This window comes from Protomyctophum parallelum (genome assembly GCF_964188405.1).
Source record: "Protomyctophum parallelum genome assembly, chromosome: 15".
NCBI classification, from domain to species: Eukaryota; Metazoa; Chordata; class Actinopteri; order Myctophiformes; family Myctophidae; genus Protomyctophum; species Protomyctophum parallelum.
This window is the reverse complement of record NC_139710.1, coordinates 27732468-27750361: the sequence shown is the minus strand read 5'-3', so window position 1 is coordinate 27750361 and position 17894 is coordinate 27732468. Positions and strand designations below refer to the sequence as shown.

Sequence of the window (17894 nt, the reverse complement as noted above, 5' to 3'; positions counted from 1 at the left end):
GATGATAAATGACAACTCACTCCTAACTACCTTCAGCTGCGTTGACGGGCTGCATGCTCGTGTGTGTGTTGTGTTGAGTTGAGAGGTGATTCTTTCACACTCAAAGAGATGGCAGTGTATGTGTGTGTGTGTGTGTGTGTGTGTGTGTGTGTGTGTGTGTGTGGGCTCGTGCGTGTGTGTGTGTGTGAGAAAGAGAGATAAAGGGGCGGGGGCATTTTATTATGAACTAAGTGCTGAAAAATTATAAGTACGTTTACCCTTTTCGAGGTACTTTTGCTTTAGTTGTATTTCCATTTTCCAATACTTCAACTCTCCTGCCTCAGAGGCATTACATCAAATGCAGTTTTTTACTCCACTACAGTTGCACATTACTTTGTAGATTACATTATTAAAAAAACAAGACATGCCTTAACAAATTAAGAGTGACATATTGTTTCATAGTAACTAGTTACTTTCCACTACCGTGTGTGTGTGTGTGCGTGTGCGTGAGAGCGCAGATGAACACAACACGCCTACAACGCAGGCTAAAGGTGTCCATGCAGACAGAGCACACATCATGTGGTTCCCATGGTAACATAGGCCTAGGCCTGTCATGATCACAAATTTGAGTTGACAATTAATTGCGATCAAGGACGACGTCATCGATGTGCTTTTAGCATTGAACATTGGAACGTTACAATTTGTATTTCTGTTTGCCCATTAGGCTTCGGAATTAAATTGCACAGGGCAGATGACAAATAACTTACATATACAAACAAATCACTTTTTAATTTATTTAATAATAATTTTGAAAAAATGTTTCAAAATGTATGGACATTTTTCAACATGGAAACGACTGATGATTATGCAAAAATGATTGTAATTATCGTAAATAATTGCAATTAGGTGGTTATGTAATAATTGTGACAGGCCTAAACATGCTTGCTGTTGTGGGCGAACACGCAAAACGTTTGTGGATCTTGTATGACAGGTTGAGAATTAGTACAACTCGACTCACGCAGATAACCATGGACCTAACCATCAATTCTAACAACTTTACAGCAATATGCTATAGAACCCATCGGCAAAAAAATAAGTAAAAAACACAGCACCCCGTTTTCCTTAATTTGGCAGCGCCAAAATAGCAGAATAGCATTTTGCTCAGCCTTAGGCCCTCCTATTCCGATGGGGCGCCTATGTTTTCATTCCCACCAACAACAACAATGTATACACGTTCTGAATGCCCTGCCGACAGATTCAGTAGCGCAGCTGGGAATCTGTTCTTGAGAGATTACATTGACAGTACTAAGCCCATGCTTGTTGATATATTTGTAGGTTAGTGCAGTGGTTCGCAAACTTTTTTTACCTAAATTATTATCATCATGTATTTGGCCACAGATCGCCATTTGAAAATATGTTGTGCCAACTCATGTTGTTAAAATGTTAACACAAATAGTTCACATTTTCTCCGTCATGTTGTTCAAATATTTCCCAAATATTTCAAATGTTTTCACGTTTTTTTAAAACATAGCAGGTCAACGTGCCTGATGGAGGGGAAATGAACTGGTCGGAATAACGTGTTCCTTCCACGCGCTACGTCCACCCTGGGAAATTCCCCACTGTCAGGTGAAAAGAAGCAGCTTTGACTCCTCATCATCTCTTTTTATATTTTTTATCCCACGATTTTGTAACCCATTTTTCACCCGTGTCAATGTGATCCTGGGCTCTACACACCCTCCGCCAACCTAGTCCCCATATATGGGGGACATGGGGAGAGCAACGGACTTGAACTCATGCTTCCTTCATGCCTGTGTCCAAGTTGCTCCTTTACACCTGACAGGGGGGAGTGTCCCTGGTTGGACGTAGCGCGTGGAAGGAACACGTTATTCCAACCAGTTCCTTTCCCCTCCATCAGGTGCCCCGGCTGGCCAGGGGGAGGCAGTTTAGTGACCAGGATTACTGCATTGTGAGTGTACCTACCCTAGGGGACACGGGGAGAACATGCAAACTCCACACAGAAAGGCCCTTTCGCCAACCCCGCCTTCGGGTATGGGCACTGATGACGCGGATGAAGAAACACGCCGCCAGCACCCACAGCGTCCAACTGTGCCACCGTGCCCCCGGACTCCTCATCCTCATAGAAGGAAGCATGAGGTCAGTCCGCTGCCCTCCCCAGGTTGGCAGAGGAGGTGTAGCTCGCAGGATTACACATTAGATAATTGACACAGAGTGAAAAAAAATGGGTTGCAGATTAATAATAATAAATAAATAAAAAACTTGCAGTCAAATCCCAAGTCTAAGGCGATGTAATATAATTGATATCGGTTTGCTTAACACAATTTTATAGTGTTCCCATTCCAATTATTTTCTTTCAACACTTTCACATGTACAGTAAGTGTTCTCTCTATTGACTGGATGAATTATACCATTGTGGGCCGAAACACTTGCTGATGTGGTCAGTCCAATGTAATGGTCAATCTAATCAATCCCTGTAGGAAGTGATCCATCATTAAACAATAAACACATTCTTTATTTTCACATTTTGACAAAGCAGTAGTGGTAGAGTACTGTACATGCACATGACAAGTTCCAATTTTAAACCACATACTGTAGCACACGGTTTCTCAACATCTGGCCCGGGGTCCACCAGCGGTCCAAATGGACCCTTTACGAGGTCTGTAACTCTGAGAGTGTACAAATGGAAGCATCTTTTTTAAATATTTTGTGGGACCCCAATTAACACTGCAGGATTCCGATTTCCGTGTTCATTTTACTCGGAGAGTGTACCGTAAGCGTCCATTTGGAACCCCTTGGTGGTCCCCAAGAAAGGATACAATTTTAGACCCTGTTGTTTGGCAGGGCCACTGGCTGACAAGTGACAACGTCAATAAAGTTATTTGAAGCAGGTGGTGCGCCATCTTTGTTGTAGTTCTGTGTTTGGACTAACAATGAGCTCCCTTCGCCAGGAAACAAGGATGACAACGGACGAAAAACAAAGGAAAAAAAAAACCCTAAAATAAAAAGTCAAAGACAGCAAAAGATAGCTGATCTAGATTGTGTGTTTTAGATTCTTGGCATGGTATTAGGTATGGCCATAAGGTTTTCAAAAACCATCGCAAACGAGTTGATGCCTTTCCAGAACTTAGATTTTACTAAATGTTTAGTATGTTATTTAGCATACCGATAATAGCAAAGCAATAGTAACAGAATTTCAGGGTTTCAATCTGACTTATCTAATATTGGATAAATTGCAAACAGACCAGTACGGGGCGAGCCCAACTCGGGCATAAGGTTTTTCAAAAACCTTATGCCCATAACTAGTACCATGCCAAAAATCACCAAGTGCACTATTTTCACGAAATCCCTCACAGCTATATATTTGCGTGACACTGTAGTATGATGAAGTAGGGCATTAACTTACGAAAAAAAAGAGGAAAAAAGAGATAAGAGGTTGTGGTGATATACTGTATCAGGAGTGAGCCAGCTTGGACAGATCCACGCGTCGGTTAAAGATGGCGGAGAACTCGTCAGAGAGCAGCTGGTGGAGGCCGCCACCGGTGTGGGCATACACCCAGCGCTGCCCCGTCCAGTCGTAGCGCTTTGGACCGCTGCGCGCACGCACGCACGCACGCACACGCGCGCACACACACACACACACACACACACACACACACACACACACACACACACACGCGATGTAAAGTAACAAAGTATATTTACTAATTCTTTCTTCCGAATTTCCAATTTTTCATACTTTAACGGCACTACCTCTCAGAGGAAAATATTGTACTTTTTACTCCACTACAATTATATGAAAACTTTAGTTACTTGTAGATCTTTATTGTTACTACAAAACATACATTATCCACTTTAGCCCTATATATTTCGGCCAATTGGAAATAGCAGAGCTAAAAGCTCACAATATGTTGCGATGCATTGTGTTGTGACCTTTTAGATCGGCTATTTTCAAAAGACCTTTAATACATTCCCGCGAAATGGGACAGTCTGCACAAGGAAGACTTTTACATCTGTACTTTAAGTATATTTTGATGCCGATACTTTTGTCCTTTTATTCGAGTAGGCTACATTTTGAATACAGGACTACTTAACAGAGTATATCTTCATTGCAGTATTGTATTGATGCCTTTACTTAATTAAAGCGCACGAGTAATTCTTGCAGTGTACAAATGGGACCAGTCGTACACAGACCTGTAAAGCAGTGGTTCCCAAACCGTTTAGCCTGCGATCCAAAAGAGCTGTGTGTGTGTGTGTGTGTGTGTGTGTGTGTGAGAGAGAGAGAGAGAGAGAGAGAGAGAGAGAGACAGAGAACTTAGTGCAACCCAGTTTCTCTGCGGTACGACGTGCTGCATTCTTTTTGGTGACTTTGTTGGAGTAGCTCTTTAGTGTTATTATCATTTTAGCAGGTCTTCTTACTTTTACGTACAAATCTCTGCTGTTGTTTTTTTTTTTACATGTGTGTGTGTGTGTGTGTGTGTGTGTGTGTGTGTGCTCCCAGAGAGACCTGTGCACGCTCAGATTGGTTAACACATTAATTAAGACCTGGGGTCGATTCTACAAATGCCTTCTAAACTGTTTTCTGATTACGTTGCTATATCAGTGGTGCTCAACCCTTTTCATGCCAATGACCCCTAAAATGATATGACTGTGTGTGTATGCGTCTTTATATATAAAGCATTGCTTTAAAAAAAAAATATATATATATATATATATTTTTTTTATGCAGTCATATATATATATGACTGCATCATTTCTATGACACCATTACTACATTTAATGCTGTGCCACCAGCAGCCAGTCGGATGTGTGCCTATTCATAATGTGACATGTCCTTTTGGAATCACTTACCTTGTTGGAGAAGAGAGCCAGATCTGTTTGTTGGGAGTCTGCTTGTTAATGACATACGTCCCGTGACCACCCCCCACCTTCACTGTCAACACGCCACTCTACACACACACAGAGAGAGAGGGAGAGAAAGAGACAGAGAGGGTGGGATATATTGGATTTTTCGGTGGGGCAGATCCCATAGGAAATCAAATGTTGACAGGGTGCCTGCCATTCATCACACACGAACACACACACACACACAAATCTGGATTGTTAATTTAACACCTGAAAAGGGTCAATTTTTCACATGAGGACTTTACTGCGCACACACACACACACACACACACACACACACACACACACACACACACACACACACACACACACACACACACAGTCGCACACACACTGTCGCACACACACACACACACACACACACACACACACACACACACACACACACACACACACACACACACACACACACGATTGATTAACTACTGTATGGCAGAGTGACTGGTGATCTGCATTCCAAAATCCCCTGACAAGCACTTGTTCAAATCAATTACCACTGTCCTGCAGCTGGGGCCATAGCCGGGGGGGGGGGGGGGGGGGGAAAGAAGGTCCCTGGTTCACTTCCCCGCCCTGATCCGTGTCAAAGTGTCCCTGAGCAACACACTTAACCCCTAACTGCCCCCAGAGGCGACACGTTAGTGCATTAGTATCAATCACTGTGGTCTAATGGGCTGTCGCCATTACAACATTTAAACAGACTTTTAATTGTCATTTGTCAAATGTTATTTCTATTTGCCTTTTCGGCTCCTTACTCAAATATTGCACAGGGCAGAATATGACAAATAACTATAATAATAGTTATAGTATAATAACCAGTAATACGCCTTAAAGGCTTAAAGTCACAAATGGGTGAAATGAATTCAGTAATTAATAATTGATATCAATTAAACTCTACAACATTTCTCTTAGCAAAATACAAGCACACCGATGAAGCCTGTCGATTTGACATACGGTATGGCTCAAATGCGTGAAGTAGCCTGTGATTGGTCAGATTTTGGAATATAGAAATTTGCCAATCCCGATTTTGTGGGTAAAAGTGCAAAAACTAATGTTGAAATCCATTTGAAAATCGTAGAGAACGTTGAACGTATAAGCAAACAAACAAAAACACTCAAAACTATTTGATGGTATAATAATTTAAAACTCAATATATGACAGTACATTGATTGAACTTTAACTTTACAACGGATCATAAATGAGGACACACATAGGCTGCATGATTGCAGATCAAAAAAGGTCCAATAAATGTCTGGTGTGTCAGTGTGGCAGCCGTTTTGATGACCACAAACCCCACCAGCACTAGGGCCATGTGCAGACACAGCGTCTGTGTCAACCTGTCAGTCTGTCATCTGGACGACACAGCTCAGCCTTGACCGCTCATGGCAACTACTTGTTATTCACTGTGTGTGCGCGTGCGCGTGCGCGTGCGTGTGCGTGTGCGTGTGTGTGCGTGTGTGCATGCGTGCGTGCGGCTCTAGTATACAGTTTTCTGTAGAAACTGTCTGTATCGAGACACCAATTGGGGGGAGAGTCAATGTTCAACATTGTTTTCTCACTTAGCAGTAAACAGGCCAAATACAGTACAAGCCGTACACAGGGTATCTGCACATTTCTTAAGTAAGTAGGCCTATTTTATGCCTCTATTCACAGCAGTAGCCCTGTGGGTTCCATCAATTACACACCCCAAGAAGCCTTGAATTCATGGAGATTTGTTTGACCGGCGGAGATCTGTACAATGCCTGCGAGTCTCAAATGATGTCTTTAAATTATTCATCAAATTTGGCTTAGGATAGGAATGCGAGTAAATCTCCACAAACAAAGTCAACGTCAAGGCATTATGAATGGGGGTGTGTGATTGATAGAAAATAAGTCATTTTCTTTTGGGTGAACTACTCCTTTAAGCCAGGCCTCAACGGCCACGGCAGAGCGATGCATTGTGGCCCAGAGAAACAGAGAAGGCTTCAACCTTGACGGAGGCACAACGCGCCGCTGCTCAAGGACAAAACCCTTCCAGCCAGCCAATAAAAGTCAGCGCCGTGGGTTCAGAAAGGGCAACACCTATACAGCACTGCATGTACAGTATAGTATACAGTGCAAACACGCCGCTATACTGTAGCTGCCGGGACCAAGAGATAGCCCGAGAGCACTGACTCAGAGCGCAGGAATCAATCTTTATGCCGCCGCAAAGGCAAGGACGTGGCCCTCATGAATTGTGCAGGAGCTCTTCTTCCCCGGCTCACGGTGAGGTAACAAATGGCCCAAAGCCAACAACGGGATTTCACACCGTTCTTCTTGCACTTTAAGCCATTTAGGCCGGGCGTCGAAATAAAAAGAACGTTCGCTCTGAAAGAATATATATATATTCAAAGATTTGTGCCGCATTTTCACAATTAAAAAAATATATATAGCAGAACTACAAGCTCGTGGATACGCTAAAGTATAACATAATGCTTAGTTAAAACACCAAAAGGGGTTCCCACCCAAAATGGGTTAAAACTTAAAACCCATTCTGGACGGGAACCCCTTTTAGTGTTTTCAGCATTATGTTATACTTGAAGAATAGCAGATCTACAAGCTCATAGCGCCGCACCAAGTGCCGCTCTACGGGCTTGTAGATCTGCTACTTTTGAAAAATCGTGAAACTGTGGCGCAAATCTTTTAATATATATATTCTTTCACAGCGAACGTTTTTATCTAAAATCTTCACCCCCAGCTTCTGGGGGTGCCTGGAACAACATATTTTCAGATGGGGGTCCATGGCCAAATACAGATAATTCTTCCGGGGGTCCTTGACATAGAAACATAGGTTTTTCTGATTTAGGTTCTAAATGGGTTAATGTCTATGTCGTGAACGATATATTTTTGCGACATACATACGGGTATTTCAGGGCGTGGATGAAGTCGCCATTCCTTCGAGGGCTGAAAATACAGCTTACCATTGGAATTGCATTAGGGAACGTTTTTTTTGTCGTCATAGCGCAACATTATGGTGAAATATAGTACTGCCACTGTGGGTAATCGCAACAACCAACGATTTTGTGGAAAATGAAAAATGGGACCGCCAAATATTCTAAACGTTGACTTTCTGCCAATAATCATGATCATCATACTTTGAGATACACGACCGGGTATTTGCGGGGTCAAACAAAGAATCACTTGACGTTGATCGCCTTCCCCTATTCGCTCATTCTTGGACATGACGTATGTGTAGGCAGACGGATACGAATAAGAAGCTGCTCACGCACCCACATCTCTAAAACCTCATTCACATAACTGATGTCTGGATGGATACGCTATGTGTAAATATGTAGATACCAGGTTGTCTCTTTTTTAATGCCTTATTTTTTTCCCCTCTCTCTCTCTCCTTCCCAGTATTTAACACAGCAGAATCCGAATGTTAATTCCGGTTATTTTGCCGTGTTTGAAGACATGGATGAAAAGCAGCTGCATTGAGTGGTCCTTCTTCCTCCCCATCCTTCCATGATGTTTGTCACAAAACAATAATCCTTTTAACTTATGGGGCAGGGTGGATGAGAGAGAACGTGTGTGTGTGTGTGTGTGTGTGTGTGTGTGTGTGTGTGTGTGTGTGTGTGTGTGTGTGTGTGTGCATGCGTCAAGTATTTCAGATTGAATTGTGCTGTTTTGTTTGCCAGCCAGCCGATCCGCCCAGCCTTGCAGGCTACCAGCCGAGCCTGCCACCACTCCAGCGAACGTCTTAATCGTGTCGGCTGAACTGGGCCAGAAATCAATGTGACAGCTGGAGGGAGCAGCAACACAACACAACACAACTGCCACAGCCTAGAAGTACCATCCGTAATGCACGACGCCGGCACTAGGGCATTTGAGGGAAATACTCCTGTGCAGCAGGATCATGGCATTTTAGCTTATTATGACTAATGCTTTGCTAACTAATTGCAATAAAGGATTTAATTGTGGCATTGAACATTGAAACGTATAAATACAATAACATTTTTTTACCTTTTGTTGTTTTACTGTAGGTTAAAAGCATCAACTAAAATATGAAGATCAACACAGCTCATTGATGAGATGCTGTACAGTGGTTTTACAGTAAACACGAGCAGGCATTATAAACCTGATTCTAAAAATCCTCTCTCTGGACATCCAGTTCAATTCCATGGGTTTTGCTTCGGAGAATTTTCCCTTGATAAGTAAGTAAACAGCTCCGCCAAGTGGAGAGAGACATTCACTGCAACCAACCACTATTGTGTATTATTGGGTGACTATTCTGGCCAGTGTTTTTTTTTTTACAGCACATTTTGATTTAGTTTTAGTCATAGTCTTTTGAATACACTTTTAGTCATAGTCTTTTGAATATATTTTCATTTAGTTTTAGTCATATTTTAGTCAACTAAATACCATAAGATTTTAGTTTACTAAATCTACAGTTGATTTAGTTGACTATTGTTTTGATTGCTGAAAATAGCCAAACTACAAGCTCACAAGCTATTTTCAGTGTGTTTTAGTTCTACTGGAACTCGTCTCCACTAGTCCCTCCTTAACATTTTAGTCTAGTTTTTATGTGTTGACGAAATTGTCAATAGTCAAACATTTTTCGTCATAGTTTTAGTCGTCGAAATTAACACTAATTCTGGCTGCAGGTTGGGTGTGAGAGCAGAGAGACTTACAGAGAAGAGAACATCAAAGTCTGCTGAAGAGAAGGGCTGCTCCATCAGGTCCTCAAAGTAGTCCGTCAGGTCGTCTAGAGTTTCATCTACCAGCTTCTCATACACAGCTTCAGACAGCTCACTGTGGAACAATGGTGGAAAGTTAACTAAGAACTTTTATTCCTAGAATTTCATCATTGTAGGGGCAAGGCCACAATTTGGTATTTGGTGTTCTTTTTTTTACGGTGTGTGTTTGTGTGTGTGTGCATGCGTGCGTGTGTGTGTGTGTGTGTGTGTGTGTGTGTGTGTGTGTGTGTGTGTGTGTGTGTGTGTGTGTGTGTGTACAATACAACGTTACTAACTTGTTTTGTAAAGTAGTAACAGTAGTAACATACATAAACCTGGTAGGTTAACTCTATCTCTTCATTAGACTTCATTACGCTGCCTTCTCCTTCCTCATCGTGTGCCAAATACCAACTTATTCATCCCACAATGGCACATTCTTTGGTTCATCCCCGATATTTAATGCAACGATTGCATTCACACCTGCGGTAAGGCGCTCTGGTGTGCTTTGAAGCGAATCGCTTTTTGGGTGAATTAAAATGTGTTTGTTTGATCTGCACCAGAATTCGGGGGGAGTTTCCCTGGCGTGTGGAAGGAACATGTTATTCCGACCAGTTCCTTTCCCCTCCATCAGGCGCCCCGGCTGGCCAGGGGGAGGCTGTTTAGAGACCAGGATTACTGCATGTTTTTTGTGAGGGTACCTACCCTAGGGGACACGGGGGGGAACATGCAATCTCCACATAGAAAGGCCCTTTCGCCAACCCCGCCTCGGGTATGGGCACTGATGACATGGAGGAGAGAACACGCCCCCAGCGCCTACAGCATCCCCCAGTGGGCATCGAACCCAGGACCTTCTAGCCATTAATTTCCAATGGGCACTGGCTCATCGACATTTTGTAACCACGGGCAACAAACAGAAGATTGATTTCTCCATGTTTATGCAAAGGATTATCGGCGGGCTTCAAGTGAAAACGTTGCTCTTTTGTGAGAACTTTTTAGGATTTGGCGACATGGCGACATACAGCGGAATATTTTTTTTCGGTGTGAGCGTCACTTTAGGGGAGCCCCTTGAACACTAGTATCCCTCTTCACGGGGGCGAACACACAGCAATTAGTATGAGAGATACAAGCTCACCACACTTTGCATAGCATGTGATCAGATTTTTTATATTTCTGCTTCTTTCACAGAAGATATTTGATGTAGAAGGGAAAAAGAAGCACGCCAAAACAATTACAGACAGGACCCTGGGGGGACTTCAGTCAACTAAGTAGTCATCTGAAATGTTTTAGTTTTAGTCTATTTTTGACTCAAAAGTATTTTTGGCGTGCCTGATGGCGTCGGACTGGCTGATTTTACAATTGGTTGCATGCTGAAAATAGCCAATCTACAAGCTCACAATGTGTCGCCCAAAGCCCAAAACATGAAATTACTTGTCTTTCAGTTCTACTGGATCTCTTCTCCACTAGTCCCTGGCTGCCTAACATTTTAGTCTGTTATTTACTTTTTGGCGAAATTGTCGGAATATTTATATACCGGTATATATATATAATATATATTTACAGTCTTAGTTTTAAGTCATCAAAGCTTTGTTTAGTTTTTGTCACCCCATTTCCCCTCACTGTATAATATACAGTGAGGGGAAATGGGGTGACAAAAACTAAACATCATATAGGAAGCAAAAAGGGAAAAGATACATATTATGTATCTTTTCCCTTTTTGCTTCCTATATGATGAATTCCTGTTCTGTTCTTTAGCTACATAGAAGTGTCTATTTGTATGTCTCTAAATGTTTTGATGAATTGAACAATGTGGACCCTGTTGTAAACAAGTGTAATGCTTAATTGGGTCGTCCACTCACAGTTAACAGTCTTTGTATTGAGTTTGTGCTTAAAATGTACTGTAAATTCTACAAACTGTTAATAAATATTTCAATCAATCAATCAATCAAAGAATATAGTTGACGAACGTTGGTTCGTTAAACTGTAGTCTTACTATTAGTCGAGGAAATCAACACTGGTTTAAATGGTTCATGTGGTTAAATCAATGAATATATTGATACCTTTTCAACGATGGTGATGTGAGGTGAATGTGGTTCCTCTGTAAATCTCCAAATCTGCTCTCACACCCCTGCCAATCACATACACAACACACTGTTATGCCTTATTCATACTAGCCAACCCTGGCTGGTGGAGTGTGCACATGGTATGTTTGTGGAAAAGAAGACTAGGGGTGAATTCCAGAATTGTAAGAAATGTCCTTGAGTGGGACATCTTGATCAAGGGTGCATGGGTTACAGACATGTATGACATTCTTTTGAGAGCTGGTTATGAAAATAATTATTATAATAAAGAAAAAGTAGAGAGTATGGTAATGAAATTAATATGCGTTAAGTAAATGACAGATGGGCACTGGATATATGGTGTCAACCAAAACGTATTGTGAGATAAAGCATGTCTATGGTCCAGAAAATTATTTACTGTATAACAATCCTTATGTTCTCAAATCAGGGCTGGCATTTTGTTTTGCCCATTCAAAAAGCAAGTGTTAATATATCAGTTCAATATCAGTTGTTTTCTTTGTGCGTAATGTGTCATATAATGAAATCTCATATGGGATGGGCCAAAATGGTGGCATCAAAGAAGAGGAAAAAGCATCCGCACAGTAGTTTCTAGAGCTCGAAAGAGACTTATTTTATTAATGGCAAAAATGCGTGCCTTGATGCCTTGACAACCAGCACCTAATGTGCAGATTGTGCACACAATCCATACCTAATCTTTCTAAAAAGAAAAATCTTTCATTCATTCCATTGTCATATGATTTAATCAATTCCGATTCTGCTCATGGATTCTGTTTCCGTTCCATAAGAGGTCCAGACAGATTAAGACTCACTGCAGAGCTCCAGGACGTCCAACGACGAACTCTGACACGTGAGAAGCACACGTGCCGCTGTCATGAAAGAGGAGTTTAGATTAATAGTCATCCTCAACCTGATTCATTTCAAGGATGCCCGGTTTGATTTGATACAATCTCTCTCTCTCTCTCTCTAAACTTAGGTTAGGATGTTGTCATTTTGATGGTGGTTTGTAGAATCAGCCTCAGGTCTACAAAGTGGAACCAAATGGACCCGTAGGGGTCTATTTGGACCCCTGGTGGTGAGGTCCCCGGGCCTCATGTTGAGAAACAGTGAATTAATGTTAACCAAATGTAGTAGTGGTGGAAAGTAACTAAGCACATTTGCATTTGTATACAAAACCTGGAGTCCATAATAGCCTTAAGGAGAAGTCCTTTAGGCTATGGACCACAGCTAGATTTTTACCTGTAACAATTAAGTATGTTTTTTATAGCGTTATTTTTACAGTACATTAAATCAAATATATAAATATGCCTGTACTGTTCAACCACTGGCGTTTTGTCAACAATAACTTCGGTGAATCAATCAATAATGTTGTCTGTTAGCTAAGCTGCTAGCTAATGTATAAACTCGTGTTTACATCACAATATGACACTTGTGTAACTTAATTGTTACACAAGTGTAACAATTAAGTAAAGCTTTGTTGTTTACCTGCAGTGCAGACACACATGGCGCAGTCACAGTGCTGTAGTGATGTGTTTGTCTGTGAACGCATGATGATGATGATGAATTATAACACATTGAAATGGAATGTGCTTTCCTGAAGAGTCTCAGCATGTTGCTGCTCTCTGTTGTGTTTATTTATGAAACAGGTCCTTCTCATAGAGTGGTCCTTCTCCGAATCTACATCCTACTTCCTCTTCTTCTTTCAGCTTCCCGGCGGGTTGCCAACTCTTTTTGGTGTATACCCCCACCTACTGTACCAGAATATGTGTGCGCCTATACAATCTCTATCAATACTGCAATGTCGAAATAAGTAAAAGTGTGGAATTACGAGTAAAAGTACACAAATATTGGTATCAAATATATGTCACATCGCGCCACATTGTTATTTGCCATTATAAAATGCATTGCAAGTCAGTGTTTGTCCTTGTATTTAGAATAATTTCAGCATGTCATGCAAGTGATTGGTCTAAACAGTCAGCAGGGGGCGCAGTGCACCCAAGTGCAGTGCACCCAAGAGAGGAGAACAAAGTTTGGGCAGTTCACTTCAAACTAATGTGTTATGGAAAATGAAGGATCTCTTGGAATAAATACAGCTTTTCGGAAAATATTGACAATATTGTTTAGTACATATTTTATATCTTCATAGTTTTCCCACAGCATCTGTGTTTGTGTTATCACTAGCAATTTCAGTGGTTCACAAACAATTTCATATCAATTTTTGTTACATTTAACAAACATCTACAATCATCATCCTCATACTATAGTCATCAGTCATCAGTCAATCAGTCATCAGTCAATACTATATACTATAATAGATATACTATATCATAATAATACTATAATATAATATATAATATAATAATACTATAATTCCGTCAATGTCTGAATGTTTGTCTGTCTGTCAGAAACACAGCCGTATCTCCTCACCGCCTGCACCAATCGCTCCCACTTTTCACACAGGCATGCAGGTTGCCACACCTTTACAAAGCCTTGCATTGTCACAGTCATACTGTATATGACGTACCTGTAAGTTTCCATTAAAGGCTGCAGTATCCTTAACACGGTTTCATACCAGTCTGCTAATGACGGTGGATCCTTAGCAATCCATACCTAAAAATGCTATTTCTCGCAATATGCAGGAGTATTCTAATCAACTTAACATTGCATTTGTTTAATAATTTCCCATCAGCAGCCATACATTGTAGTGATCAAAGCTCTATGATATAACCAATAGCCTACTTTTACAGACTTCTTCCTTCACCTCCTCCCAAAAAAGTTGAATTACCTCCAGAATATGTGTAGGCCCTACTCAACTGTAGGTACTCTTTCACATTTTGGGCACATTTTTATTTTATTTATGTTGCTATTTATAATAAATAAATAAATTCATGTGACCTGGAAAATGGAAATGCACGCTCTGCTTAAACTGAACTCACTTAAACTGATGTATGGATGGATTATTATTATTATTAAACAGAAACTGCATTTGGTTATACCAATTGGATCCAATCAGGATAGTGAACAGGATACAGATGCAAGTGAAATTGGAAGTGATGACGACAAAATTGGAACTGTAACTATAGTCGACAGCCGCTATATGAAATTAAGCTGATTAATGGGTGACTCTCTCCTGAGTGGCTGGAATGTTGCAACCCACCTGAAAATGTAGGCTAGTTTCTTTAAAGAGTGACAGGGAACGAATTCCGTTACTGAACAAACACACACTCAACACACTATGGCATGATTACTATAGTATATCGTATAGTGTTTAACCTTAAAAAATACAAAAAGAAATAAAATGTTTGGTTTTAACCAAAAAAAACATCACTTATAAGTGATGTTTTTTTTGGTTAAAACCAAACATTTTATTTACTGTAAATCCCTGGAACATGTGACGCGTTTAAACCTAAACACCATGTGTGTAATAATAAAATGCCAAGTGTTTATTAATGGTCATAAAATACAGTAGAACACGAGTTCACTCAAACACCTCACGAGAACACCTAGTGTTCGAATTCTAAACACCTATATGACTGACTTTGATTGTAAAAACTAAACACGTTTATGTGTTTAAAAAGTGTTACAGGGATTAAACATGTTGTTCTGTTTATAATCTAAACACTGTGACACGTTTAAAAAGTGTTACAAATATGTGTTTAAAACTGTTTATAACCTAAACGCTTGGGTTTAGTGTGTACTTTTTTTTATAAAATACTAAATATTGAATCAAGTAGGCCTAACTTAAAAATTGCTGGGGTGCACAAGCCAGAGTATGTAGGCTTATGGTAACCTCAGAAGTAGGCTATTCAAAGTGAAACACCCCTTTAGCCTAAACAACACTACTAGTGCCTGAAACATTTTCACTTCTTCATTTGTTTGGCCTTGACAGCCTAATTTCCCTATCAGTTACCATGCCGTGGGCCCACATAAAGGGTGTATGTGACATTTGTTGAGAAACTGACTTTTATATAAAGGTCAGAAGGTAAAATATTATTTATAATTTAATATCATGTCAGTATCATGGTCTGTATCATGTCAGTATTTCCAGTATCATGGTCAGTTTCATGTCATCATGGTCAGTGTCATCTCAGTATCATGGTCAGTATTACTGTATGTCAATATCATGGCCAGTATAACATGGTCAGTATCATGCCAGTATCATCATGATACTGACATGATAATATCACATCAGTATCAAGGTCAGTGTCATGGTCAGTAGCCTATCGTGTGTCAATACAACCACTTGTCCACATCTGTATAAAAGTATTATCTATTACTTAAATATGTTACAATCAATGAAAATTCATTTTTTGCTCTCCTGTAGGCTAAGATTGTTAAAATGTCACTTATAGAGACTTTGCACTCCAGCCCTAATTATTATATTGTCAGTATCAAGGTGAAGAGCCTTTGCACTCCAGCCCTAATTATTATATTGTCAGTATCAAGGTGAAGAGACTTTGCACTCCAGCCCTAATTATTATATTGTCAGTATCAAGGTGAAGAGCCTTTGCACTCCAGCCCTAATTGTTATATTGTCAGTATCAAGGTGAAGAGCCTTTGCACTCCAGCCCTAATTATTATATTGTCAGTATCAAGGTGAAGAGCCTTTGCGCTCCAGCCCTAATTATTATATTGTCAGTATCAAGGTGAAGAGCCTTTGCACTCCAGCCCTAATTATTATATTGTCAGTATCAAGGTCAGTATTATTAAAGCTGTGCTGGATTGGAATCCGGTAACATATACTCTACATATTTAGGACTCCAGTGACTGGCTCACACTAAGGTCCCCAAAGTAAACACCAAACTGAGGAGAACCACCCGATACCGAGAAGTTACCTATAGGGAAAACAGCCTTTTGTTTTAATGCCCCAACCACTTGGAATGACCGTGACCTACAACTTAAACTAATGTTGACCCATAACATATGCTTTTTTATGGATTCCCTTTAGTTTTTATTACTTTATTACTTATTTATATTCAGAGTATTGTCTTGCACTTGATATATTTATTCTTGTATGAGTCTGTGTTGTGGTTCATGAACATTCAAACATCTAGATAAACAACAGCACGACAAACGATAGACAAATCTGTTTTCTTTTGTATTTTTTTGTATCAATGTTCTCAAGGCAAAGTAGTTTGGCGAGTTAGGTCACTGGCTACATTCTAATGGTGTTTGATGTGCAACAAAGGTGTCTTTAGTGCTTTTAAGTGTTATCATGATCATAATCAGATAATACAGAGGAGAAACCATATTATTATTATTATTATTTTTTGTAATTCTCCAAAATGATGAAAAACGGCATGCGACACCATAGTGTATGCCGTCCGAGACCATCATCAAAAATGATGAAAAACCATGGGCTATAGTCCATGGTCCCGGGGGAAATGGATCATGAAAACCCCCTAGTTTGACACATCACATGCTACATAAAGCATGATGAAATTTTGAATATTTTGCCTTCTATAGGTTGTTAATGGTATGGTCACATATCATGCCAATTATGAAAATTGCTCAACATGCAAGTTAGCATCCGGGCAGTTTCTACATGCTGGGGACCCATACTAAACATTTCTAACATAAAACCTTGGTGTACTCAACATGTCCGGGTTCACAATGGGGCTCTATAGGTTGGTTATATATATAACATGAAAAATGACATCACAGAGAGACCACCCCCGGCCAAAATTAAATGGCCCTAGTCTCGAAGGGACATTTTTGATTATCATCGAAAACCATGAAAAACGACTCATGCCGTCCAAAAGCATAATTGTCATAGTTTTTTTTTTCTTTTTTTCGTACAGTCGAAAAGCATGATTTTCATCATTTTTGTTTATTAATTTTATCCTTCACCCCCCACTATTCGGAGCACGCCAAATGTCGGGCACCTAGTCTCGTATGTTAAGATACAAACCACAAACCATTTTCAAATGTAATTCCCTTTTACTTTATTGGAAAAGAATTACAGACAGTAACACAAATCTGTGTCAAGTTTGCCATGCTTTCCTCATAAAAAGGTCACCTGGATGGAAACATTTAGCATTGTACTCTGTCACGAGTGCCATCTCCATTAAACTTAAAACCCTATGTACATTGTTGACCGGAGTCCCTCAGAGGTCTGTAGTTGGCCTCTTGAGTTGTGCTAACCGCTCCAACATCGTGTGTGTCTGGGTGTCAATATAATTATTATGAGTTCCACCCCCAATGATGTCATGTGAGATCATGGGGATCT

The 17894-nt window shown here is 40.4% G+C and overlaps 1 protein-coding gene across 1 annotated transcript; it reads right to left on the bottom strand.

Annotated features, from left to right (window-relative positions):
• Positions 1-2091: 2091 nt before the first annotated feature.
• fxn (frataxin) lies at positions 2092-11897 on the bottom strand (the record flags this gene model as incomplete). The annotated part of the gene is made up of 5 exons (XM_083783415.1): positions 2092-3587; positions 4846-4943; positions 9546-9666; positions 11648-11715; positions 11883-11897. The coding sequence occupies 5 exons, from the start codon at positions 11895-11897 to the stop codon at positions 3449-3451; spliced, it is 441 nt and encodes a 146-aa protein (XP_083639541.1). The 3' UTR covers positions 2092-3448.
• Positions 11898-17894: the final 5997 nt, after the last annotated feature.